The sequence below is a fragment of the Oenanthe melanoleuca genome, chromosome 2, assembly GCF_029582105.1.
Source record: "Oenanthe melanoleuca isolate GR-GAL-2019-014 chromosome 2, OMel1.0, whole genome shotgun sequence".
Taxonomy (NCBI): Eukaryota; Metazoa; Chordata; class Aves; order Passeriformes; family Muscicapidae; genus Oenanthe; species Oenanthe melanoleuca.
In genome coordinates, this window is record NC_079335.1 from 88,292,712 (window position 1) to 88,318,873 (window position 26,162).

The 26,162-nt window shown below is 41.5% G+C and overlaps 1 protein-coding gene across 3 annotated transcripts in view; it reads left to right on the top strand.

Annotated features, from left to right (window-relative positions):
• Positions 1 to 26,162, top strand: part of RNF144B (ring finger protein 144B) — a 69,134-nt gene that overhangs the window by 34,884 nt on the left and 8,088 nt on the right. For all 3 annotated transcript variants that reach the window (XM_056483965.1, XM_056483964.1, XM_056483966.1), the window contains exons 2-4: positions 4,788 to 4,977; positions 17,643 to 17,747; positions 25,432 to 25,492. In XM_056483965.1, the coding sequence (XP_056339940.1) occupies positions 4,813 to 4,977; positions 17,643 to 17,747; positions 25,432 to 25,492 (331 nt within the window). In that variant the 5' untranslated portion in view covers positions 4,788 to 4,812. The remainder of the gene's footprint in view (positions 1 to 4,787; positions 4,978 to 17,642; positions 17,748 to 25,431; positions 25,493 to 26,162) is intronic.

Here is a 26,162-nt window from a genome sequence, read left to right on the forward strand (position 1 = left end):
GGTTTGAGGCAGACTCAAGTGAGCCTTTGTGTGACTCTAACAAGATGTTACCTTAAAATTCCTGCTTCCAGGGAAAGTTTCAGCAGTAGGTTGCATCAATTTTTTGATACCTCTGTGAAGCTGGGGTGGCTTGACCTTGGCTGTCTCCCAGACACCCACCCAGCTGCTCTGTGACCCTCATCACAGGGAGTTTGGGACTCTAATGCCAGGCTTTGCAATGGGTACCTGTCTAGAAGCAGGCATTGCAGATACTTGCTGTTAGGAAGTCATTTTCAAGGTTAGACATCAGACACACTGCTGTCAGGAGGCCCTGAAGGCAGACAAGTTCTGCATTCCTTCCTCCAGTGCTTTACTTCTGCTTTTAATATTTCATTCAAAATCTCCATGCTTTGGTGTTAGTGCTTCTGCTTGTACTTACCCTTTTCAGCTCTTTCTGCTTTGAGCACTCTCTGATGTTTTCTTGCTTGTGGGCAGTGTTGAGATGTTTCAGGGCTACAAGAAAGCACAAAGCTGTGTCACCTCCCAAAGCGAAAGTGTCCACAGGCAGATGAGTGCAATGGAAATGGTGACAGGTCTGAGTGCTTGGCAAGCTGAGGTCCTGGTGACCCTGCAGTTCACACCCCACCAGGGCTGGCTCTCCATAACTCGCTCACATTTGTTCAGACTTGCTGGTGCTGCCTTATCCTGTGGCAGTAGGGTCACAGCCAGGGAAGTATGAGTCTTCTTAGGAGGTGAGCAGCGTACAATTTGAGGAAAGATGCCCAATTTCCTGGAAATCCTGTGCAGTGTGAAAGGAGTGTCATCCGTGTGTGTGCGTGTACGTGGCTGATAGAAGTAGACAAAAAAAGTGGATCTTCAGAGTTCCTGAGTGTTCATGGATCATGGGGCCAGTTTGACCCTTCCCAGCCATGACTCATGCTGTATATTTCAGTACATTCAAACCAGTATATTTCTCTGGATTAGAATGCCCCCAAGAAGCATTTATCTGTATTCCATAACATCTCATTGAGCCTGTGCTGCTGTTAGGTGGAGATTTTTTTTGTGGAGTTGAGGTGCTGCATTACAGTTTCAGTGACACATTTCTTGCTTTGGGATGCTTTCCTAAACAGGTAATTTGTGTTTGTAAGCACGAAAGGGAAGGTTTTAATGCTTCACAATGCATTGAACTTATATGAATGTCCATTGTTTTCCAGAAACTTTCCATTTACTTTTATTTCTGATCACTTTTGTTCGTATAACCCAATATGGAATGGTCTTTTACTTTTTGTTCCTAACTCAATCTTCAGTGACTCCCTCTTCCCTGCTCAACACATACACCCAAGATGCTTTATTTTCAATCTACCCTATTGGCAACTCACTTGTAATTACAATAGGAATTTTAATGGATGGATGTGTAATTAAATAATGACAGTCTGTGGGATAAGCATAGCAAAGTGAAAGCCGTAAAAATTCAGAGCAACTGAGGTGGAGCTTCATGGCTTCCCTGCAGCACCTGGAAAAGTCAGTTCTTCTGGGTTGATAAAGTTGAGGAGATAGTTGGAGAGCTTGAGAGAGGGCAATACATTTTTGAAGTGTTGGGGAAGAACAGGAGGGGCAGAGGCTGGGAGCTGGAGGAAGATGTGTCTTTCTTTCTTTCCCCACTGTTTCCACCATCTGATGTGATGGTGATGAGAATGAGCCTCCCCTGCAGAGGGGATTCCAGAGCCCAGCTGCTGTAGGATGGGGCTCCCTTGGGCAGGCAGGTGTACAGGATGGCTGTGCCTGTGCCAGCCTGACCTGGAGAGCTGCTCCTGGACAAGCTGGCCCTGGCAGGAGTGCTCTTCCTGGTAGCCACAGTGTTTCCTTCCAGGACTGAGCAGGCAGGACATTGAGCTATTCTCTGATCCTGTTCACTTCATTTGATGAGCTCTGATGGAGTTAATGAGGCTGTGGTGAGGTGAGCCAGCCTGGCTGTCTGGAGCTGGATCCTTGCATGTGCCAGGCTTGCTTGGTGTTGTCTGCTGGAGATTCCCACAGGATGCCCTGCTTATTTGAGGGAGAACCTCAGCTGTGCTCTGGCATTGTGGTGTGAGGGAAAGATGGATGTGTGGAGGGACAGGGAGCAAAACTGAATTTAAGCTACAGCCTTCAGGGACAAGGGTTATCATCAATGACAATGGGATATCATAATGAGTCCCTACAGCCATCACACTGTGGCATTAGGTTGCTGCTAGCACAGTATGGTGTATCAGGAGCCTGCTCTTCCCTGTTACACTGAGTGCTGGATTTAGGCCATCTAAAATTAGCCTCTAGCCCTAGACCTCAATCATACGCCTGAATCTTCCTATAGCTGCCTTAATGCTGCCTGCATGCAGGGTCATAACCCTTCTAGTTACAAGACTTTTGAAACAGCTGTATCCATTTTATATCCATTCCCATATCCTGAAATATTCCTACCTGTTCTTTTGTGCATCCATCCTTTTAGCATTGCTGCCTTTTACTGTATAAACGAAGAAACTTCAGAGCAGTGCAGGGTGAGGGTGAGGAGCTCACCTGTACAGATGCAGCTGCCTTTGAAAAGCAGCCCGAGTAAATGTGTTACAGTTCTCCTCAATACTGAGATAATGTTTAGCACAAAGGTTTAAATAACAGGTAGTTCTTGATCTGCCATAGTGTTTCCAGTGACTCAGTGTTCCCCCCTCCCACCCCCCTGCAGGAATTACAGAAGGTTGTTGCAGTTCCTGACTCAGAGGGAGGCTTTCTCCTAAGGCTTCTGGCCGTGCTGGAGCTCCAGCTCTGCAGCTGTGTGGAGCAAATTGTGAGGGGCATCATGGTTGCAGGCCCCAGGACTGGAACAAGAATAATGTGGGAATAGCATATGTTATGAACTAGTGATGGCAAGCCATAAAAAGAGATTTTGCTTTGGATTTGTGGTCAGGAATTTGGTTGCCAGAATCTTGGCCATGATGCTCGTATCTCTGAAAACTGCGTGCTTACAAGAAAAACATTCCAAGCTACAAATCTGATGGCTTCTCTGACAGGCTAGCTAAGAAACTGCCAAGTGTTAAAATTAAGAAGAGGTAAATTTTCTCTGACCCAGATTTGTTGTGGTTTTGTGGCTTTTGAAGAGAAAGTGTCTTCCTGCAGATTGTGGGAGCGCAGGGCATGAAGCTTTGGGGACTGGCCTGGGGCTGGGCTCAGCTGTGAGTAAGGTTATGAGGTGGGAGCCACAGGGAAAGGTTCCACAAACTCCACGATCCCCATGATTCTCCCCCTGGGGAGGAATTCAGCAGGCAGTGTCACATATGCACTGATGGTCTGCAGCTGCCTTGGCCACTCAGCAGGCACAGAATGGCAGCAGGGATGTGCTGCCAAATGTGACCTGACAGCCCTGCCCACAGGGTGCTCAGGGCTGCAGGGGAGGCCAGCACAGGAGGACCAAAGGGCTCAGGTCTCTGGTTTGCCTCCTGAGATGTCAGATCTCACAGGCACATCCATGGGTCTTGATTGGTTTTGTGTTCATGCAGCCTTCATTTGTGATGCAGCTCTTCAGATTTAGTAGAGCTGCACTCCTGGTGCTGCTGCAAGCAGCTGTGCACAGCTGGCCATCAGGTCTCTGCTTGTAAAATATGTGTGAAGGTTGTATTGTCATCAGCAAGGTGTATTCAGAAGGAGGTCTGTGGAAGTTGGGCCAAGAGATGGGGATAGATTTTCCTGTGCTTTAAATACTGCTGTAAACCCCACAGTCTCTGCTGAGGTGAGAAAAATCTACTAATAGACTTTGCATTGTTTCAGCTTAGGCACAAGGATATTATCTTTAATTCCTTTTTCAGTGTTACTGTGTAAGAATGAGGATCTTGAGATTTTTTTTTTTATGATTATGGTGCAGTATTTTCAAATGTTTAGGCCAGAAAGCATTATATGCAGGCATGACAATTCCATTTGCTGCTCATGAAAGAAGAGAAATTTCATCCCCAAGCACTGCTGTGACATGTAGTGAAAACATGGCTCTGTTGAGCTTCTCTCTATCAAAGTGCTAGTGCACTTGGTTCACAAACATCAGTTAAATGCCTCAGAGGTCTAATGAAATAAGTAGAAGTGCTGGATGGCAGGAAGTGGGATGCACAAAAGCTACTTTTTGGTATCATCAAGGCAATGCAAAAAAAGAGGATTGCACATGAAATACTCATTTGGTTTTAAGCTCCAGCCCTGTGTGAAGTAGCACATGAAAACTGAAGCCCTTTCCTGGGTTTAGATGTCACTGTCTCAGTGACACCTCATGGAGAAGGTGGAGTTCATGGTGCCCAGCACCTACATTACAGACTAAATGTTTAAAGTACTTGCTTAGAAAGTTCTTGTCTTGCACTGCCTAGGGGAATTTCCAAGCCACACTGGAACTGTGTGGGTGCAGTGAAGACTGAAGAATCCCATTTGGGTAGGAGGAGTATGAATCTGAAACTCATTTGAAAAGGCAGAGTGATGTATATATGTGTGTGTGTGTATACATATGTATAATGCCTCATCTGTGTGACTTTTATTTTATGTTTGTTTGTTTTTTCCTTTATTTTGATGTTAAGCAGCCTGACTGAGGTGGTTTGTGCTAGCAAGATGAATGTTCTCAGAGAACCCGGCCAGTTGGGTCTTTTGAGGAGGTGTGCTCTCTTTGGAAATTTTGAATGGCCTGAAGTTGAGACTGGCCCCAAGATGCTTAGTAGTACATTTGGGTGTGCAGGTACTTGTACTGATCTGAGATGTGGAAGTGACTGCATGGCTTATGTGATATTTTAGCTACTGATTTCTCTTTTCAGGCTGAGTTGCACCATTAATGACCTAATGGACTCTGCTGGGAAGGATTGTCCTCACACCATGACAGCTGATGAGTCAGAAGCTGGAGAGTTAGCTCTGGAGCCTCTCCTCACTTGCAAGCTATGTCTATGTGAATATTCCCTGGATAAGATGACCACTCTTCAGGAATGCAGCTGCATCTTTTGTACAGCGGTAAGATCTGTCAGTGCCTTTTATTTACAGAAGCAGGGTAATGGGAGATGGACAGAGCTTGAGATGGCATTGCTTGTCTTGTACAAGAAGCATGTGCTACCCATGCTGACACAGGATGCTTTTCTAAAGAATGATGTTAGTCTGTCTTGCCTTATGTAAAAAATTTCTCTTGTCATTTTGCTTTTGATAATTTGTAACTAAGATGTGTTCCTAGGCAAGTACTAGTAAAACCCAGTAATAAAAGGGAAAAAATATGCAGTTTAAGAGTGTTGGAGAGCATACACAGTCTGCATGCAATCTCAGTATTTACTTCTTTCTGAAGCAAAGCCTTGAAACATCATAGGATAGCTGTGAACTTTTGTTTCCCTGCTATCCTTTTCTGAGTTCTCAGAGACCTCTTAAGACCTTCTGTGTAACTTCTAAGGGCAATCAGAAAACCTAAACAAAAATGGCCTCTTCAACCTTTGCCTCTGTGCTGCAGAGATGTTGCCCAGGTCACGCATTGCCTATAGTAGTCAGTAAGGACTTTTTGGCCTGCAAATTCAGATCAAATAAAGCTGGTGGAAATGATAGAGGGAGAGGTTGAATGAGCTGATAAAAGCCCTACAGATAGTAGTACTCTTCTGGTCTCTTTGTCAGCATGGGAAAAATAGACGTAGTTTCTGTGGTGATAGAGACTTTGATGTACCTCACTAACAGTAACTAATATACCTGACCTGAAAACAGGCCAGAAGTCACTGGAGGATGTTGGTGTGGTGTTTCTTTGTTGTTTTTCATTTGTTTGCTTGTTTTTTGGTTTTTGTGATTTTTTTTTTTTTTTGGGGGGGGGAGGTGGGGCGTTTAACTCTAGAATAAATGTACTTGGTTTTATTTTTAAAAACAAATTGTGAGTAAGCATCAAGCAAATATGTTTAAGTTTTACCCTTGATAGTTTGAATTAATGAAGAAATTTGATATTTGTGAAGCCAGCTAGGGTGAGAATGTCTTCACTTATGCTGAATTCAGGGTAGCTTAAACAGGATGAGAATCTAGCTGTGTGTTTCAAGAAATTAGGATAAGATTGATTAATATGTATTTCAAGCTGAACTTCATAAAGTGTGTTTTCCTTACCAACTTGCACAGAACATTTCTGTATTTTAGTTTGTAACAAAAGTTTCAAGAACACATACTTGAAAGGTCAGAGTGAAGTTACTCCTTTAAATACAAAAAAAGAAAATTGGAGAAGTTGATACTTTGACAGTGGTCCCACCCCTATCCAAGAAAGAGCTCAGTGTCTCTGATTTAGTATCATTAATGGAACATTAACCTCAGTGTTAGCTGGGTAGAGTAACCCCTAGGGAAGGGTGGGCTGCTGAGGACTGTGCCAGGCAGAGCTGGACTCTGCACTCCAGCAGGACGCTGCCCAAAGGGAGAGGTCAGGGATAGCTGGGGATGTTGCTGTGCCCACATGTCACCTGTTGGAGCTACAGCTGCCACCACATCCATACACTCCTTCCCTGGCCCCTGTGAGCTCGGTGCTCTGGTGCAGTGACAGCGACATGGAGGGTGCAGTCGCAGTTATTGGCATCTGTGCAAACTTCACTGACTTTGTCTGAACCAAGAGCCAGCCTTGAGTGAGCTCAAATGCAGCTGGGGAAAGCCTTTAGACATGCTCTGTTTATTTCAGGGGGCATAATAGGTCTCAGTTGTGTTTATGCTCCAAGTCCAGCCTTTGTCTGACTGTTGTCTGTGTCCCAAAATCCTCCCAGTGGATGTGTCTGGGCTAATGCATGCCCAGACACGCAGATCTTGCATCCTGTGACAAAGAGGGCTCTGGAAGCTTTTAACCTGCCTACATGGCTTTCTGTCTTGAAGCCAGAGCAGTTTCTGGGAGGCCATATGAGTTGCACTTTTGGGCAGCCTCCAGAAAGCAGTGTCAGGAGCAGCTTGACACGGAGTGCCAGGACTTGCATGGGGCATTGCTCAGGGCACAGCCTGCAGCAGCTCTACTGGTGTGCCATGCCCTAAATTTCCTCTCACCCATGCCAGGACATCTAGATACCTTCACACTACACTTAAGAAAGGTTTTGGGGTAAGAGCACTGTGAGCTATTGGGTTGAGCACCAATCAGTTTTTGCAGGTTTTCAGCTAACAATGGTCTCAGCTTGCATAGCTTCTGTCACTAGGGTAATTTTATAGATCCAGGAGTCGTATTAAACTTGAAATAGAAAAGGGCTTGACATGGCCATAATAGATTCTGCTTCAATAAGCTGAAACCATTGCTTTTGTTAATTTTTCATTCTGTTACGTGGGAAGTTTTTTTTTTTTTCTTCCTAACTGTAATGGTGATGCCGCAGCGATGATTTCTGGCTGTGGAAATAATTGGAAATTGTTACTATTTAGATATCTGTGGGAGTAAGGATATATTTCTTTTCCATTTGTAGCCTGCAAAACCAAGGCATTCAAACTACTTAGAATTGTGTACAGCTATTTTTTTCAGCTAAGAAACTCTTGCAATAAACAAAATACCCCATAAAAGCTGTGTTCTAGCCAAAGGAAGTAAACTGTGCTTTAGAATGTGTATGTTTGCATTTCGGTGGAATGTTGCTAATAGGGCAGGAGTTTTTAAAATAACTGTAAACATTTTTACTCTCTCTGTTCCATCAGAAAAAGCAGATGGCTTGCAGAACATACTTGCCATCTTACTTGGTAGCTCAGTCAGGTCCGAAGAGGCATCAGCCCTGCATTTTTCAACATGTGTTGCACTTGGCATAAGATTCTGCTGCAATGAGAGAGAAAGCACACATTTACACATCCCAAGAATTTGGAAATGGCTGTAGTGTACCAAATAGCTTGGTTTCATTGTGTTCTGATTTATATTAGTTTCGAATGAAAGACTGATCTCTGAAGAGGGTTAGGAAGGGATGTGAAATATATTTTATATGTGAATATTTTAGAGGACTGAAGTTTGCATTAGTCAGTTCATTTCCTGTATCTATAAAACCTTTGCAAAGTGCAATGCTGTGGTGCACACTTTTACTATAGATATTTAGCAATATATGTACCACTCAAGCTGCACAATTTTATGGTCCCTTTGTCACCTTTACTTGTCCCTTTCCCAAAAGTGGAGGGGGTTTCTTCTGTTCTTGATACTGCTCATCTTGTTCCTTGTCTTCCCACTCATCATTGTATATTTGGGGGGATGTCCTTCTTATCAGCAGTCCCTAAGGGACCTTTTGTTGCAATTTTTTCTTCCTTGGATGTGCAGCTACTCAGATTTTTGCCCCCATGGTGGTCACGATGCTCACATATGCATGTGAGATAATTATATACTGTGTATGTCCACACCATTATAGTGTTAAAAAATACAGTATTTTGGTGCACTTCACTGCATCTGGGTCCAAAGCAAATGAATGTTAATTACTTCTTGACTGATCCACTTACAGAATAATACTTTGAATATTGGTGCTCATTAGACTATCTGGAAAGTGTGCATCTAGGAGATTCCTGCCTTTTCAAAACATGGCTGAAGCTGGGAAAGCAGGAGGGAGAGGCAGTGAGTGGTGTGATCATGTGCATCTCACATCCCCTTTGCTAGGGAATGCTCGTCTGTGTGGCACAGCACAGAGGAGTGCAGCACTGGCAGTAACACTGAAGTACCAAGGGCCCTATGAAAGACTCAATGTGAGTCTGTAGCCTGTAAGCAGTTGTGGAGATGAGGTTATAGCAGGTGAGATAAGACTGCCCTGGTGGCAGTGGTGACAGGAGGGAATCAGTGCAGTGCTGTTGCAGAAATGTGGTCTTAGGGGTCAGTAAAAATCCCAGCATTGGCTTCTCCCTGTGCTGCAATTCTTTCTGATTTTGTCTTTCCTCTTTTCCCTCTTTTTTTCCCTCTTCATAAGCATTTCAGGGCTCCAATAAACACCAGGTGAGCAATAAATGGGATTGCTGCTATTTATGTCTAGCAGCAGCTTATGTCTGTCTGTCTTGTGTGTTACTTACTGGCACAGGGTTTGAGATGTTGAAAACAATGTTTGACAAACTGTAAACAGAAGATGCTTTCAAGTATGTTATTCTGTGTTGTTGGCTCAGGTTTATGCAGAACTAGCATGATTCACCCCCTTTTTTGTTCTTTCCCAAGCAAATTCTTTGTTGAGTCTTGTACTTCTGAGAAGTGTGTGAGGCAAGTGGGTTACAAAATGTGCAAAAAAAATACCATGATTGTTATTTTGGTGCACACAATGCAGTACAAATGAGGTTAAACTTCATGCAGCCTTAGGAGAAGAAGTCAGCATGCAAGCCCAGGTAGCTTCTGTGCTTTCCTGTGCTTCTGCAAGTAGGAGGGGTTCCAAAGGCAGTTGGAGAGTAAGATTTTCTGCTCTAGCTCTTATGACAGCGGGGCTAGGGCTCGACATGGGCTCAAAAGGCTCCTTTGCTGCCATGGGCAGTGTGGTGCCGTGGGCAGCAACCTGCCTGGGCTTGGGGGGCTTCAGCCTTGGAAAGAGGCTGCTGCCAGCTACTTCTACTAGAGGAGAAGGAGAAAGTCTTAGAGAAATAGGAGTTTCTCTGTTGGTACTTCATCAACAGGATGGTCTAAGGCCCCTCTGCTTTTCTTAATCTTTTCAAGAGCAGCTGTGCATTGTCCTGCCTCCTTTTGTTGGCTGAATAGTGACATTTCGCCCTTAGCGCTGTGAAGTTTCAGATGGTTTGTGGAGCGGAGCACTGGAAAACTGGGAAATCTAATGCGAGGAGTCTTTGCAAAAAACATGAACAGAAAAGTCTGAGAGCAGAGGAGACTTGAGTAGATCAAGGACAAGGAGGAGGTAGATGGCAAAAAGAATGGGATTCCTGCGAAGTGAAACAACTGAATAATACTCAGTAAAACTTATTCATAAGGGAATATTTGGATTTGTCATCATCTAGCCAACATTGGGTTTTAGTATCACTTCTGTTTCTTTGTGCTCATTTTCAAGAAGGGATTTATTCTCCTCTTTTTCTCCCCATTCTGTGAGACATCTTCTCACAACTGCACCACTCATTACCTTCTCCTCTTCCTAAATATTCCTTTTGCTGCGATGCCCCACTTACTTTAAATAAAGCTTACCTCAGGTTGTTTTCCATTTGGAAGTGTTGACATTTGGGATTCTTTTTTTCCCCTGCTCGACATTTGAAATGTTTCAGAATAATTTTTTTTTCAAGTTTTAAAAAAGAGAATTCCTACACCTGCTAGTATTGTCATGAGCACAGAGCTATAGTAATTTAGATGGTATAAGAACTTCTTGCATGTATTTCTGTGCAGAGTAACACCAAAGGCAAAGCTGGGGTACCAAAAGAGTACAGATGTACCCATTGACTTTTGATGGATAGTACTATTGAGAAAGAGGGACTGCATGTTTGTGAAGTCAGTAGAGGTGGCAGCCTCTGGATAGTGGCCAAGGGAAGACAGGAGGAAGAGGGAGCTAATGTTTTAATGACAGCGTTGTATCGATGCAGTTGGTGTTATCTCCATTTAACCAATGAAGAAATCAATGTGAAGTAAGTTGTCAGTGCCTTGAAGTGCCACAGTAACTGAGCCAGACTGTGACATAAGCCTTATGCTCATGTCTGTTTTGTAGCTATTTGTAGGGCCAGGTTTGGTCTGACACGGATTTTTGGGAAGAGAAGCTGTTATTTGCAGCCAGTTCCATTTTGTGAAGGGTGAGTTTCTCTGGTCCTGTTCTCTGGTCCTTTTCTGTTTGGTGGTACCTCTTCATGGCAACAATTACCAGGAGCCTTTCCTGCTTTTTATGAGAGGCTGCCAGGATGTGTTGGGCCATGAGTAAACTAGTTTCATACTGTGTTTCTGAGCAGAATTGAACATCACTGGTAGATATTTTGAGACAAAGCTGAAGACAATATATTTCTCAGGTTCATTTGAAGGATCCCATAAAAAATAGGCTTGTGGACCAAGGGGAAGCAATTGTATTGTGGTCCATTGTCAGGTTTGCTTGGCGTTTTCACTTGGTTGTGACAAAATTGAATTCATGTCAGTGATTTTATTCCTTCCTTCATACTGAGCCATGAACTGACTGTATGTTCTCTGAAGCTATGGGGGAATTTTCTCCCTTTCTCTCAAGCATCTTTCTTGATAAGGCTCTTATGTGGCCTGATCTTCTATCCATTTGATCTTCTATCCATTCATTCATTTATCACTGTATCTGGTCCTTAGCAGTTAAAATAGAGATTGGGTAATATGCATATTTCATTGCAATTTTGTTTCTCACTTTAAACCATGCCTATCATAAGTTAATCTGTAGCAAATTAAGAAATTACTATTTTTGTTGTGTAGTTTCTAAAAACTTTAATTGGAAAAGCCTCACTTTTTTTCCAAGTGAAGTGCAAATGCCTCCAAGCTAATTGCCATTACACTTTTTTCATCTAGCTTTAAGACCTGCTTGAAGGACTGCAGGAGTTTGAGTACCACACATTGAAAGTGACTGATCCATTTTGGAGATTGAACATGCAGAAGTGCAGATGTCACAGCAATGATGAGCATATCATTAAACATTATACAGATCTGCCATAAACACTATGAGTACTATCTAGGGGGGTATATTTATCTTAGTAATTGATTAGATACTGGGTAGATCAGGTGGTTAAATTCAGAGTTCTGACGTGAACTATCTCACCAAAATTAGTAATACCAGCTTGTGTACACACTGAAGAACAGGTAACATTTCTAAAGTATAAGAAATAAATGAACATTATGTCTTACTGAATAAAAAGTACATAATCATGGCCCAGAACTAAAATAAAAACTAAATGCCTGTCTGTTCATCTGTTCTGAATCATGAGACACTCTGGAATGTCAACTGAAAAGTTAAGTATTCTCTCCATATACAGTATTTACACGCCCTGCACTCAGTCCTGGAGTTTGTAAAAAAGCCTAGGCTAGACAAAACCCAAACCCCAAACAAATACAGTTTTGAGGACAAATCTGGAAGAGAGATTTAGCATTGTAAATCATGCCTGTGGATTTTAAGAGGGAGACCTGAGTTTTTTTTGTTTTGTTTTCGTTTGGTTTGGTTTGGTTTGGGTTTTTTTTGTTTGTTTTGTTTTTTTTTTTTTTTTTTGGCATGGAAATTGTCTTCAAGTTACATCTTAGGAGGAAAGACCTTGTTTTGGCAAGGTGCCTTCAATCATTTTGTGCGTTTTCACATTTAATGTAGATCATGGCCTAGTACTGTCTGGGAAATACTGTAAATCTGTTCTTTACTTTTCCATCATTGAATTAAAGACAAATACCCTTTCTTAGCCTGTACCAACTGCTACACAGTGACTGGCAGCAATATTGATAGTATTTGACAGGAAAATAAATCAGTATTTTCAGTTTCTTTTTTCTTCCTAGCCCTCTCTCCATGTTTCTTAATAAAGGTACCTGTTCAGTTTTGTCAGATCACATATGAGGTTTCTTTTATGCTTTTGTATCCAAAGTAATGAGGCTGCATTTTGGGAGCTGAAGAGCTGCAAGCAGGTCAGAGAGGAGCAAGGTAATGGAACATGTCCGGGTACGTGAAAAGCTCTATGTAGGAATGATTGAAATCCATCTTTTTTCTTTGATACATAAATTATCTCAAAGTGGATTTGAATAGAAACTTCAGATTTCACAGTGAAAGGGGTAGTGTCTTTGTCACATCATTACCTAGCAACATAACACTGAAGTTATACTTTGAACTCATTTTTATGTTAAAATGCAGAACTGTTATGATTCCTTTGCAGAGTAAATACATAACCAAACAGACATCTTTTTTTTGGTCAGTACATTAAAAATACCCTCTGTACAATATACTTTGGTGAAAAGAGAAATTGAAGTTAGAGCAGCATGTAGAAGTGTTGAAATGAAAAATCCATGAATAGCCTGAATAGAATTTTATTTCTTGGGCTCAAACCTGACCATAGGAAGCACTTCTGTTTATTACTGAAGAAGGAATCTTTTATGTTACTAGTTTGTGCATTTCTTGTTTAGGCTTTCCAGTGTATTTTTAAAGATGATGCTGTCACGTTTCAATGTATTCTTTCAATAAACCCTTAGCTCTAGGAGGGGAATATGTGCTTGGGGCATTTTTAAGAATTTGCCTAAATCATAATCTTTCCTACAAGTCTTGCAAGATAAGAAAAAAAAGGGATTCGTAAACGTTGCATGATAATTTGATCCAGCTACTTTATAGGCCTTAATTTACTAGGCACTCATGAGTATGAAGTAGGTGACTAGATGTTGATCTTATTAACTAGAGAAAGGTGGTATCCTGAAAGACAAAAATGAAGAAGAAAAAATCTTGCTCCAAAACTCCTAGCAAATTATTGGAAAAAAATGTCATTATACATTATGAATCTCAGGCAGAGAAAAAAAATATTTGTAGTCCTCTTTTGACTGAAGTTGTTAGTAGTCCAGCAGGAGCAAAATATGCATTATGTTTCCCAGAATACAGATATATACATGATATAGTTGCTCGGTGGGGAAAATCTGGGTAAACTGAATGTAACAGATTAGAGCATGCTTGCAGGTATGGGAATTAAAACTACTTCTGTTGGTGTCTGCTTTTTATTTGAGGGGTGAACATAATGGAATGAGACCTCCGGTGTGTGATCTGCAGTCAGCAGGATTCTAACATGTTCAGCAAGATCTTGGTCAATTTTTAGTTTGTTGTCTGAGCCATTCTGCCTTGGCTACGTGACACATTCATGGAAACTTTGCTGGCTCCGGCCATGGAAAGTAAGAGGACGGCATTAATATCACTGTAAGCCACACTTTCTGTGTTGAGGCCACTCCAGCCACTGAGTGCTTTCCGTGCTCAAAAGTCACCACATTGTGGGAAGTTGGTGGGAGAGTGTAATCCAGGATGTTGAGATCTCATGGTGTCTTGGATGTCAAGATTTAAGTCCCTTTCAGGCAATGCTTTGTATCACAGAAGGCAGAGCATCTTGATTTTTTCCTTCACTTTGAAGAGCAATTAAGTAGCATATGTAGTGTATGCAGTTTCCCTGAGATACTGCTGATTTTTGTAGACAGAATGCACAAAAAAAATCTTGCCATTTTATGTCTGTAATAATGTATTCTCTGAAGTGTGGGAGGACACACTGCTGAGAAGGTCAGTTGTGATTCATTATAGAGACATGGAAACATCTTTTCATCACGTTTTTGGCTTGCATCTTTTCAGATACTCCTAGTTGCCACTTCTCAAGTAAGCAGCTAAATTAGTAGCTGAGCTGTAAATAATGGTAAAACACCTCTGAAAACAGTTTTGCTGCAAAGTTAGGGCATATTTTAAAATTTTAGTGATTTTTCCAATGTTTCTTTGGTGCTAAGAGGGAGCAAGAAGTTCACATCTTGATCCATGTACATATTTTGGTAAAAAGCTTAATCCTTCAGCAGTAAATATTAAATGCTTCCTTCAAGTTTCCCAGCAACTTTAAGCCTTTCTTGTATTGCACCCAAAGCACCTTCTCCAAGCACAGAAAGTCAAGGCAAAAGATTTTAATATCTATAAAAAATGATTTAACAGGGAGATTTTCTGGGAAATCCTTGAAGATTCATGGCAGTGCACAGCCCAATTACAAAATCTCTCCAAGCTGAAAACACAGTGGGCTCTAAAAGAACCACAGAGGGCTTGGTTCCCCACCTATGCTCACCTACAACCAAGCAGTGGGTTAGAAGAGAAGAACTCACATCCATTAGCAATCCTCAGGAACCTCTGTTCTCCTGGCTTGGTACCCCTAATGACTTAGATACTGGGTGTGGAAACTGAATGCAGAATCTATACTGTGGATCGAAGCTCCTTAAGAGCTTCATGCCCATCCTTGTAGGGAAGCGGAATTGCCAGTGCTCCGAGCTCCTGTCCTGAGAATCTAAATTAAGAACAAGCCTCTGGGCTGCTGCTGGGCCTGCAGTAACTTCTCAGGCTGTGTCCTCCCTCTGTAACCACCTGACCTGAGCTGCCCCCAGAATACAAATCCACTGTACCATGCTGTCAAAACAAATTACTAAAGAACAGGCGGCACCACAGAGGAGACAGAGCCCAGGATCTTAGCAAAAGTAAAAGGTTGCTCTCTCATGCTTGCTGAGGAATTAAGGCAACCTAAATGCTTTGATGGGAGAGAAACATTTGCCCTTCACCAAATGCTGCCCTGAGACTTGATCCAGAAAGTAAGCAGGCCTCCCATGAGATGGAGTGAGATGTAAGGAGGCTCTGCCCACGTGTCCAAGAAGTGCACTCAACACACGGCAGCGTGTGCAGGCATTGGGGAAGGGACTCTGAGGACAGAATTTTCTGTTTACATTATTTGTGGAGGGAGCTGGGTACAGGTACAAACCTGGGGGGACATCTGCACGGGTACAGAGCACTTGCTGCCCCGTTTCTCCTGTGCTGTGTGCTGAAGCATGTGGGCAATGCTCAGGGCTTAATGGATATGGAATGAATATGGATCTGCAGGACAAGGTCACCCACAGCCTCAATCTGCACCACTAATGGCACTGGGAGCCACCCTGGGCATGCTTCTTTTGGGCTTTCCCTATGTCACCTGCTGCCACTGCCCAGACCTTGGTGGCAGATGGGGGCAGCTCCAGTGTCACCAGAGTCCATTCCCAGGCACCACGGTGGTTCCACAGCTGCTTCTGTTCATTGCTCAGTGCTCTGTGACAGAGCTGCTGTGCTGGGGGGGATTTGATCCCATGGGTGAACTGACTTTGTACAAGCTCTGTGCCCAGGTGCCTTTGGGAGAAGTGGGTGAGAAGATAGGACAGGGCACCGAGGCTGCTGTTGGAATAGTAAAAGAATAACTCCTGATTAAATCTGGGCTGCTAATCCCTAAGGAGCTAATACTGCCCTCAGTGACTGACACGATTTCTTGCTTTTCACCTGTGAGTATCTCCCTTGACTCCCACATACTGCTTGCACCATCAATTCCTTACAGCCTGCTCTGCTGCTTTCTTATAGAGGTGCATGCTGGATCTGAATACATTAGTTCTTAATGAGATACATATTTAAAGCTTACCAGTTATGTTATATCCCAATGTTCTTCTAAGAGAATACACTTCAAATATTTACAAATCAAAAGTAAGTTAATTTAAAATGCCACTAAGTTAAGATGATTCTGCTTGCTTGAGGTAATACATGTGTATAGCTCATCAGAATTAAGCAAAATGTGGATGTGGACATTTCAGTAGAGAGACAGAGAGAATAATAAAGAAATCTCTTTTCCATTTGTAAAGGTCCTAATTATCCTGATGCTTAAGAGGGAATCAGTTTTCCAATAAAAAATACAAATGAGGAGATTTCTTTAATCAGACCACAGTATGCAAGGCCTTCTCAGGATAGTCCAGACTAACACAGAGTTGAATGTTAAATGCCTATAAATAATAAAACAATGTTTTTTGAAGAGTCCAAGGCTGCCATACTCAGAAGGGCTGTGATTTCCCCATCACTCACCTATTAGGTTTTGAACTCAGTGCCTCTTCCAAAAGTTGGCTGAGAGACAGAGGTCTCTAAACCATATTTCCCTTTGACATATTTCTTGAGAATTGATGGGGCAATAAGGGAAGAAGTCAGCAGTACTGGGGAGGAGGTTTGTAATGTGAGCATGAAATATAAAACGGTAGGGGAAAAACTACACTAGTCCTACTTTTCATAACATATGTTTATTTTCATTTACAGTAAACTATCTGTCAGAAAGAAAGTCCATGCTTTCTTGTTCTGTTAATGGTGACTTGCAATTTATTGTATGCTTTGCCATTATTTTGAGGAGACTTTGTTGTTTTGTTTTATTTAGAAGTGACCTTATTTACTTATCTGTGCAATTTGGAGGGACAGTTCAAGCACCATTCTTCGGTCTGTTGCATGAGTCTTGTGCCATGATTTTACTGAAAACTATAATATGTGTTATAAAGACAAGTTGAATATATTTGAAGCTGGCATGCCAAATAAAATGTGAGGAGAATAAGGGGCTTTTTTGAGCTTGGAGGGGAAGCCTGCTGTTTTTGTGATGGAGCAATTTGGAAACATTCATAAAGTGGCCTCCGTGCTGGAAATAGACTTTGGATAGAGTAGAGGCTGACGATAAATTGTGATAAATTTTGGAAATTATTTGGATGGTGGTGATGGGGAAGGGAGTTGAGGGAGAGGAAGAACTGGTAGCTGCACATCTTCTAGGGCAGATTATAACCTCCCAACCAGGTGCTAAACCTCTTTCCCATTTTGGCAGCTGGGAACAGTAGTGTCTTTCTTGTAAATGAGTTCTCCTACAATGGAGACTGCTGGCTGAGAGTCTGAATTAAGAATATAGGAGGAAAAACAAAGACATGAAGCCTGTTTAATTAGGATAAAAGATACTCACCCCTGCCAAATGCTCCCATCCCAGTTTAGCAGAGCATGGGGGTTGCTAGGGCTGAAAGGTCTGACTTGCTGACTTAGGTAAACGCAGTGCCTGGCAGATGAAGTCATGCATAATTAATTGTTCTTTGTTGCATTCTTTCCAATGTAATGACTTGTAGCATTCACACTTATAATAATTGATGTTTGCTGTGTGCTGGAGCTTCAGGACAGCCAATTAAGGCAGTGAAGGTGGGAACTGCACAGCATCTCTGACATCTGGTTGTTATCAACATGTGGGCTATAACTTGGGTTTTTTTCCATTTCTTTGCTTGTTTCTAGTGTCTGAAACAGTACATGGAGCTGGCAATTCAAGAAGGTTGTGGTTCCCCTATCACATGTCCAGACATGGTATGCTTGAATCATGGGACACTACAAGAAGCAGAGGTATCTGTATTTCTCATTTCTTCCTTTCTCTCTCTCTCTCTCTCTTTTAGATTTTTTTTAAACATATATCCCCTGAATTTCTTTATCTGCATAATAACAAAAATATAACCATACACTTTTCCCTCCCTTTAATTACCTTTAATGAGCTTTTGGCAAAAGGCCTGACTGACAAGAGGAGGTAGAAACAAACAGATGTTTTTCAAGGGTTTTGCTCCTTTTTCCCTCTCTCAGTGCCTTGGGGGAGAAGTTCCCTTGGCATCTGGTCAGCCTCTGCATTACCTATGCAGGTGACTTAACCAGAATACCCTGTATGCCAGAAGTGCTGAGTCTCCATTAGGCTGTCAGTTCAGTCAGATTTCATTTGACTGCAAACACTAAAATTCTTGCATCTTTCTTAAGAGCAAGAACTCAGATTGATGGCGTGCAAGGCCAGAATTTCCTTGTGTATGTTGATCTTGGGATGCAGCAACCAATTTGCAGTCCAGTATAATCATGCAGGGCTGTATAATTATATGGAAAGAAAGGTACCTGCACAACACCAGGTAGAATTAGGTCTTAAGAGATATGGAAGGTATCTCTTGGGATACACCCAAGGGATGCTTGCTTGCCTGCTTTGTGAGGCAGGAATGTCCCTGCTGGGCCTGAGAATACAATTAGGACCCAAAAAACCCAACAGGAAAATAAGATGTCTAAGGGATTTTGATTGGTTTTGTGCATTCTCTCAGCATTTGTTTGCAGGAATAAAATCAAGGAGAATTAGATCTACATCCCTGAACTGAAGAAGAAAAGTTTGTCCTCTGGATTTTCTTGAGCCCTGTGCATACAGATGCCAAAACTGCTGCAGAAGTATATAATCCTATTCAGATGCCATCATTGACAGTGTAATTCCCTATAACGAAAATTACTTTTTCACTAGAAAAAAATCTGGATCTGCTCTCCAGCATACATTTGAAATGCTGTACTTAGTTGAATCAGAGCATGGGACTTTCAGCTATGTTTGTTATGGTGTGCAGGCATATGGTGGAGCCTTTTTTTTTGGCTGAATCCAGCTATTGTGAAAAGCAGCCAGCTGTTACCCTTCCTCCTCTTTCTGCAAAGATACAGAGAGGGTGTAGCAGTGTCCTTCAACCCATTGCACCAGATTGGAGGCATCTAGCCTTTATGGAAAATGTATTTTTAAAGGAAAATTACCAAATGACAGGGAGAATTCTGCTCTGTTCAACCAGGGTTATAATGCTATAGGAATTAAGAGAGATATATTTCCCCTTAGTAAAGGACACTCCAGGGGCATGTATTAATGGACCACTGGCCTAATCCTTGGGTGCTTTTTGGGCTGACAGCAGAATGACTAAGCAGCCCAAATGTGCATTAGTGTCCCATGGATGACTGAATGTTCTGACACTCCCTTTTGGTGATATGCTTGAAACACAAGCCTTCTGCTTGAATAGCAAACAAATCCACAGCCTGGTTAAAATTACTGCTTATGTATTTTACCAAATACCTATTTATTTAAGGAAAAAAACCCACCCAGAGAAAACAGTAGTGACAGAAAGAATAGATTGGCTTCATTCACAATCTAAAAAAACAGTATGTAAACTACAGATTTATGTATGAGCATTCTCTATTCATTTTTTTTCCCCTCTATAAATGAAGGCTGTTCTTTGTGAAAATGTGGCCTTTTAAAGGTGTTTCTTAAAAAAGCAGAACCTTATCAGATGATACAGAATGTGCTTAAATAGGGCTATTGTTTGGCATGGAAGTACTATTTAGATTTACAGTTTATTCCTTGCACACTCTCAAACTCCTGGTGTAGAAGTATGAGGCTTCTCACCTCTGGGGGGTCTGGATTTTTTGTCTCTGGCTTCTGGCAGGACAAGGTTCTTCACCAGGACCGTGGTATGAGGAATGACATGTTGCCTGTACCATGGGGAAGAATAAAAATAAAAGGTCCTTTTTTTTTTCCTCCTCTAAAATGACATCAGTGTTTTGAAAAGGTGTATTTTTCATGTCATGTTCAGTTCCCACAGACCTGCTGTGACTGCTGTTCATCAGGTACTGTTACAGTTTGGAGAAAAAATAGCAGTTCAAGCTGTGTCATGGATGTGATGCTAAATTGGTCCCCATACTTTGGGCTAAATGCATCTCGTTATGTTATCTAAAGCAGTTATTTTGTTTGCTTTTTAAAATGCCTTTTGTCATAGCCTGCACAAAGGAGATAAAGGTGAATTTTGGCAAAATTTGAAGTGAAGGAAAGCCTCTTCATTGACTTCAGTGCATTTTGGATTGAGCTTTCTTTAATAAGGAAACTGAACAATTAATAACAAAGCTTATAGGCATATATAAGGTATGAAAATTTGTATTTTTCTCCCCTCAAGGTTCTTACTCAAGGTGTGTAACATTTCTTCAGTGCTTTCCAGTGGTTTGTTTGTCTTCATTTAGACAAATCAGAATTAAGTCCTGTTTGTTTTCTCAGTAAAATTCTGAAGAGTTAGTCTAGTTTTGTACAAAATTACTAGAGTCTTTTCCAGGCTTTTGCCTTGCTTCTGATTCATGTTCTTCTTCTGTTGCTTTTGGGGGATAGAAGGAGGCAAAAACTTTGGTTAACAATTTAAACACAGAATATAATTTCTTCTTGTATGTCTCATGAAGAAATGAGCAAGTGTGAATAGTAAGAATGTGTTTCTCTAAAACAGTTGAATATTTCATCAGTGCTTGGGGAATAAACTGCTTATTCATAGAGTATAGGAGATGGTGGGAATTAAGGCTTTACTTTCTGAGGTCCCTCTAGACCTCAGAAAAAAATGTTCCAGGTTTTTTGTTCTTAAAATGCATAAAGTGAAAAGTAGTTTGAACTAGAAAATTGTACTTTTCAGTACTTTGAAAATATGTTTTCTGAAACCCCTTCTGGCTTGAGTTTCTTTTTCCTTCAACAAAATCAAATTGAAACTGGTGTACTTCCCAGTAGATTTTTTTGTTTTGACAAATAGTGCATTCAAACAGAAGGAACTGTTCCACTGAAGTGCTTGAAATCAAGTGCAATCCTAGGTCATATTTTGACCTGCTACATCTAGATAGCAGCTGCTTTTAGTATAGCTGTCTTTCAGCAGAGAGAAATGAGGGGTGGTGGTGCTAAGGCAATGGTTTTGGCTACAGACTTTCTTTCAAATAGCTGGTTACACAAAACAAGGAGAGTTCCAAAGCAGTCTTGTTAAACAAAATGTTTGCCCTTTCAAGCTCTAATGGTACAATAAACAAAGATTATTTGGATTCCTTCCTGGAAGCAGAAGGTAGAAGGAACATCTTATGTTAATGCAGTTGTCTTTAAACATGTAGCCTTCTTATGTCTAGAATATTCCTGTCTCTCTTGGGAACTTGCTCCATTGATTTAATTGGAGGAGTTAATATCCCTAATCTAAATAAGGGGTAATTTATCATGGCTTGAAATGGTTTTGCCTGGTGTAAATCCAGGCACCAGGGTAAGCTGTGATTCAGGGTCAATCTTCACTGCATACAGGGATTTCTAATGCAATACTCACTTGGATAATATCTAGGGCATTGTGCTTTGCTGTTCCTGATTTCTGTGTTGTTCTAAGGTTTATAACATTGATGCAGTGATCCATGTACACATAATCTGATTTGGATTAAAACTGTGCTGCAGTCAATAAAGGAGGTTCTGATTTGGGCTGTCAAGTTTGTCAAGAATTAGCCCTTTGCATGCTGTGCAGATTCTGCTCATTGTCCCTCTGTCTGTGTAAATCTGTGATCCACACCAGTGCTAACCTGACAGAGGGTTGTCAGCACTCTGGAAAGCGATGCTGAAATAGGACAGTAACCCAGCTCTTAGAATTCTTAATTGCATTATATTCCATACATAGCCAAACACAAAATCCCACTGGGACTCGATTTAGAATACCAGTTTTATTTTTAATTTCAAAATTGGTTTACGTTTTGCTGCAGAAGAGATTGAAAAGGTAAAATGAGAAGGGACGTGAGGAAGTGCTGCAGGCTGTCCTATCTTTTTCAGGGTCAAAATAAAATTTTTTGTTCTTCTTATTTACTTGTTTTTAAATAGAACCGAAGGGAGCAAGTGAGAGAGCTTTAATTTTGTTTTTATTTCTTGCTAAATAAGAGACGAGCTCTTTAATGGGGAATCTGAATAATTTAGTATTTCATTATGACTCTAGTGAGCATGGTAGCTTGACAAAGAAAGTTGTGGGTGTAATTTCTAACAATATAGAGACTGAGCTCCCTTACCCCTTTCAAAGGCAAACCAGAGCCCCTGTTGAAACCGTTTTACACTGCTTGGAAAACAAGACAGTGCCTCTGTGAGTGGGGCTTTGGCAGAGGTGGGCAATGCCATCCTTTGCAAACTTCTGCCAGTGCAGAATCTGCCCTTGCTGTGTGTTTGCTGCAGTGAGAAAGGGAGACGCTTTTGTCCTGCTGAACTTCCCTCCCTTGGCATTATCAAGGTTTGATTCATATGGGTGTGAAAGGAAGTAAGATCTATTCAATTGCTTGATTGCCTCCTTGCATCTCCCTTGAAAGCCAGAGAATAGGTGGAGTAGTGATTTTCCCTTTCCACTGTGGTAGCCAGTGTTTACAAACAGGGGAGTTGTTCTTCCTTGGGTCCTGGTTACTGCACTGCCTGGAAAAGTTTGCTGCTATGTAGACTGACCCAAATTATTTTGAACTTCTTCAATTTCCTTTCTTTGCTCTTTTGTCTCATGTAGTTGCAGGGATCCTGGTTATTGTGACACATTTCATGACATGATATTTTTTGGATGCTTGACAAGGGCCCAGCTGGAGCCCTTTGTGGTAGTAAGCCTTCAAAATTATGCTTTTGTCCATGGATGTTTTTACTTCAGGTGACTGCTGCTGTTCTTAGCAATAGCTCTTGTGTGTTCTTGTGCACTATAGCAAGTGTTTTCATTGCAAATATTGCTTATACGGTATGGGAAATCAGAAAACTAATTTCAGCTCCTGACAAGCCTGGTAAGTCTCAGATCAAGATATTTTTAGGAGAGGAGAGCTGTTGCCTGTATTAAAAAAAAAAAAAAAAAGTCAAACTCTTGCATTTCTTCCTGCATTGAATAATTTCATAGCCTAGAATAAGAAAAGCCTGCTTTCTGGTCTGCTCTTGGTCTTTCTATTTTGGCTCTTTGCCTTCAGCTGGGTTGCTGGTTTGCTGCCTCCCCAGATTTCCATGTCTTGAGCAGCCCAGAGACATGAGTGGTTGTGCAGGAGAAGGAGGTGTTTGGGATGAACAGACACCCAGGTGGATCTTGAGAAGTTGTCCAGAAATGAACATTTAGACTGATGCCAAGAAGGAGGAGATAAACACCTAATCCCCTTATTGTACTTATGACTGTCCTTGATTAGGTAGGTGTAAATGGGATTAAAAGTTCACTGAGGAAAGGATTTGCTGTTTTTTTTATGCGGACCTGATAGTCATGTTTGCTTTTTTTTTCTTTTTTTTTTAATTAAGTATTCACATACAGCTTTTACATGGCGCTGAGTTCAGGCAGTAGGAATTTGTGCATTGTTTTCCTCATGCCTAAAGACACCAAATCCATGAGAGGCTTTGGCTGAGCACCTCTCAGGCTGACCTGTGTGTGGGTGCCATCAGGACCTTTCCAAACCTGTGGGAGGCAGTGGCAGGGGTGATGGGTTGCATGTGTTCAACACCCAGAACTGCACAGAGGGAGGGGGAAGCTGAGCTATGAAGAGGATACGTAGGAAAAAGAGTGGAGCTGAGTGAAGCCAGTGGGGAAAGCTGGCATGGTAAGCTCAAGTTTTCCCCAGGAGAATGGGAAGCTTTCAGCAGTGCCTCTGCTTCCTATTGAAATCTGCATTAAGATGCATAACTCTGCTCCCACTGCAATCAAAAAGGCTGATTTTTAATACATGGGAAATTCTGGGCTCAATAGAACTGCTCTTGAAAAAAGTGTTTGTTAGAAGTAAAAGCAAGTACAGAAGGACCCTAGCCAACTAAACAATTCACTCAAGTGGCTCTTACAGCATTGAGACTCACTGTTTTAATTTAGTTGTAATGAAGGAAAATTTGAAGTAGTTGCCAATGCTCAACCAGCTAGAGCAATGCAGATGACTCTTCATTTTCCAAACTATTTATATGTGAGGCTGCCCTGGGGAGGAGTGGGCAAAACTGAAATGATTGTGTCATTGCTGAAATTGCTAAACTTCACTCTTTTTACCCATTTGATTTGGATTTTTTGTGTTTTCCAAGAGTGTTTCAGCTGACTTCTGATGAACAAGTGAAGAGTTTCCCTGAAAAATCTGTCTTACAGTCATATTAATCTTAAATATTAATTAATTACAGCCATATGAATCTGTAGATTGTTAAATCTTGACATAATTTGGATTCATTTTTTTCATTTTTGTATTACTCTGGCTTAAGTTAAATAAATGATCCAAGCATCTGCTACAAAATATAGTTGTGTGCAATCAAGTCCAATTGATTTGAGATATTAATAAAGCAATTTTGTGTTTTATAACACAAATTTATTTTCTTTTTTCCATCTGTGAAAGCAAATGTATTCACAGCATGATGTTGACTATTTATTGTAGCTTTGTCATTATGTTTCTTCTCATGAGTGCTATACCCCACAACCAAGAAGGACAGCAAGGACCAGTGTCCATTTCACTGAGGGCAAAATTTGCCCTTTACAATAATCCAAAGGACATTGGATATTGGATGTGAGATTTGAAAGCCTGCAATTTTGAAGCTGTCAGTTCTACACTGTCTCACAGTACTTCAAATGATCAGGGCCCAGATCTGATATTAGTCTAGGTTTATTTTCAGTAAAAGAGAAAAATATTTCCAGTGCTGGTACAATATTACAAACGGATCAGATAAAGAGAATGATCCCACATTCTGAATCTGACAAACACATGACTCCTGCATTGCCTGTGAAGTTTCTTTTCAACCCCTCCATACCTTGCATGCAGGTTTGATTATTAGTTTTAAATAGGGCACTTGTTCTTCTTACGTGGACTGTTAATTGGAGATTAGAGCACTTAGCCTTTTAGGCTGCTACTTTAATTAGGGTAATGTGTAAAATGTATCAGCAAAGCCTGTTTGTCTGTGCCAACTGAATTTGTTAACTTCAGTCAGGTTCCCAATAGGCTGCTCTGTGTCTAAGGCAAATTCCAACAGCAATGGCATTAGCTGTCTTGGCCCAAACCCCATAAAATGAATAAAAAAATGGAAACCAGATTGGCTTTCAGTTCCTGAGAGCTCTGACCCCTGCCCTTAACACTGGGAGACATGAATGAAGAATCATTCATTTGAGCTGTATTCTTGTGCATGAACAGCGTGCTGCAGTCTCCAGGGCTGGCAACATGTCACCCTTTGTTACACTAAACCAACATGAAATAAAACTGGGAAGCCTGAAGTAAATACAGAATCCACAGAGAAGGTTTTTGTGTACGTGGTAAGAAAGGCATGGGCTGTGCTACTGGGCTGTGTGGCTGAAATAGGGGAGGTTAAGAACTACATTTTTAAGTTTTGGAGAAGTGAGGGTATGGAAGAAAGTGGTGCTGAAAGCAAGCAGGAACAAAAAGGTGAATTTGAGAGCCAGCTCAGAAAGCAGGTGTGTAGAACATAGTGCTTATTAACTTTAAAGTTTGTATTTCTAATGCTTATTTTGTGTATTTCTCATTTCAGATTGCCTGTTTGGTTCCTGTTGACCAGTTTGAGTTATACAAGAGGTTGAAGTTTGAACGAGGTGTGAACCTTTTTTTCTATTACCTTCTCTTTTGTCAGTGGAGGCAGCACTGTTACATGTGGCAGAGAAAGAGCCTGTTGAGTGAGTTAAGGGAGAGAGAGAGAAGATGTCTTTGCTTTGAAATAGTTTAAGAGCATTCACTAGGTCACACAAATGTGAAATTCTGTGTTTTGCAGAATCAAGAAAGCAACATCTTAGTGATTTATCAGATTTTTACTCAAGATTGTGGGCAGCACTCTCAGGTTGTGTGCCTGGGGCTCCATTGTTCTTCTGATGGCATGTTCATCTTGGGTCCTTGAGGTGGTTGTACTGGTAGAAATTGTCAGGGTGCTAGAGGCTGGTGCAGGCCAGGGCACTCAGTCCTTGTACACATCCATAGGGATCTTCAGAGCTTCTGGGGGACACACATTCTGAAATGCTAGGTGAATTTTTGCAAGCATCCCTGCAAAATAGCTTTGCAGAAGTCTCATGTGTGTTCATCTAGTAGAGTTTTTCTTCCCAAGGAATAGTAGGTCCCCTCATTCCTGAGGAATGCTTGCTTTGTAAAGAAATTTGAACCTGAAGGTCTCACTGAGGCCATGCTTTCCAATGCCCAGAGGTAACCCTTCTGCATCAAGAGATGGTTCCTTGCCAAGGCTGAAGAAGAAACTTGCTGGTCAGAAAGATGAGA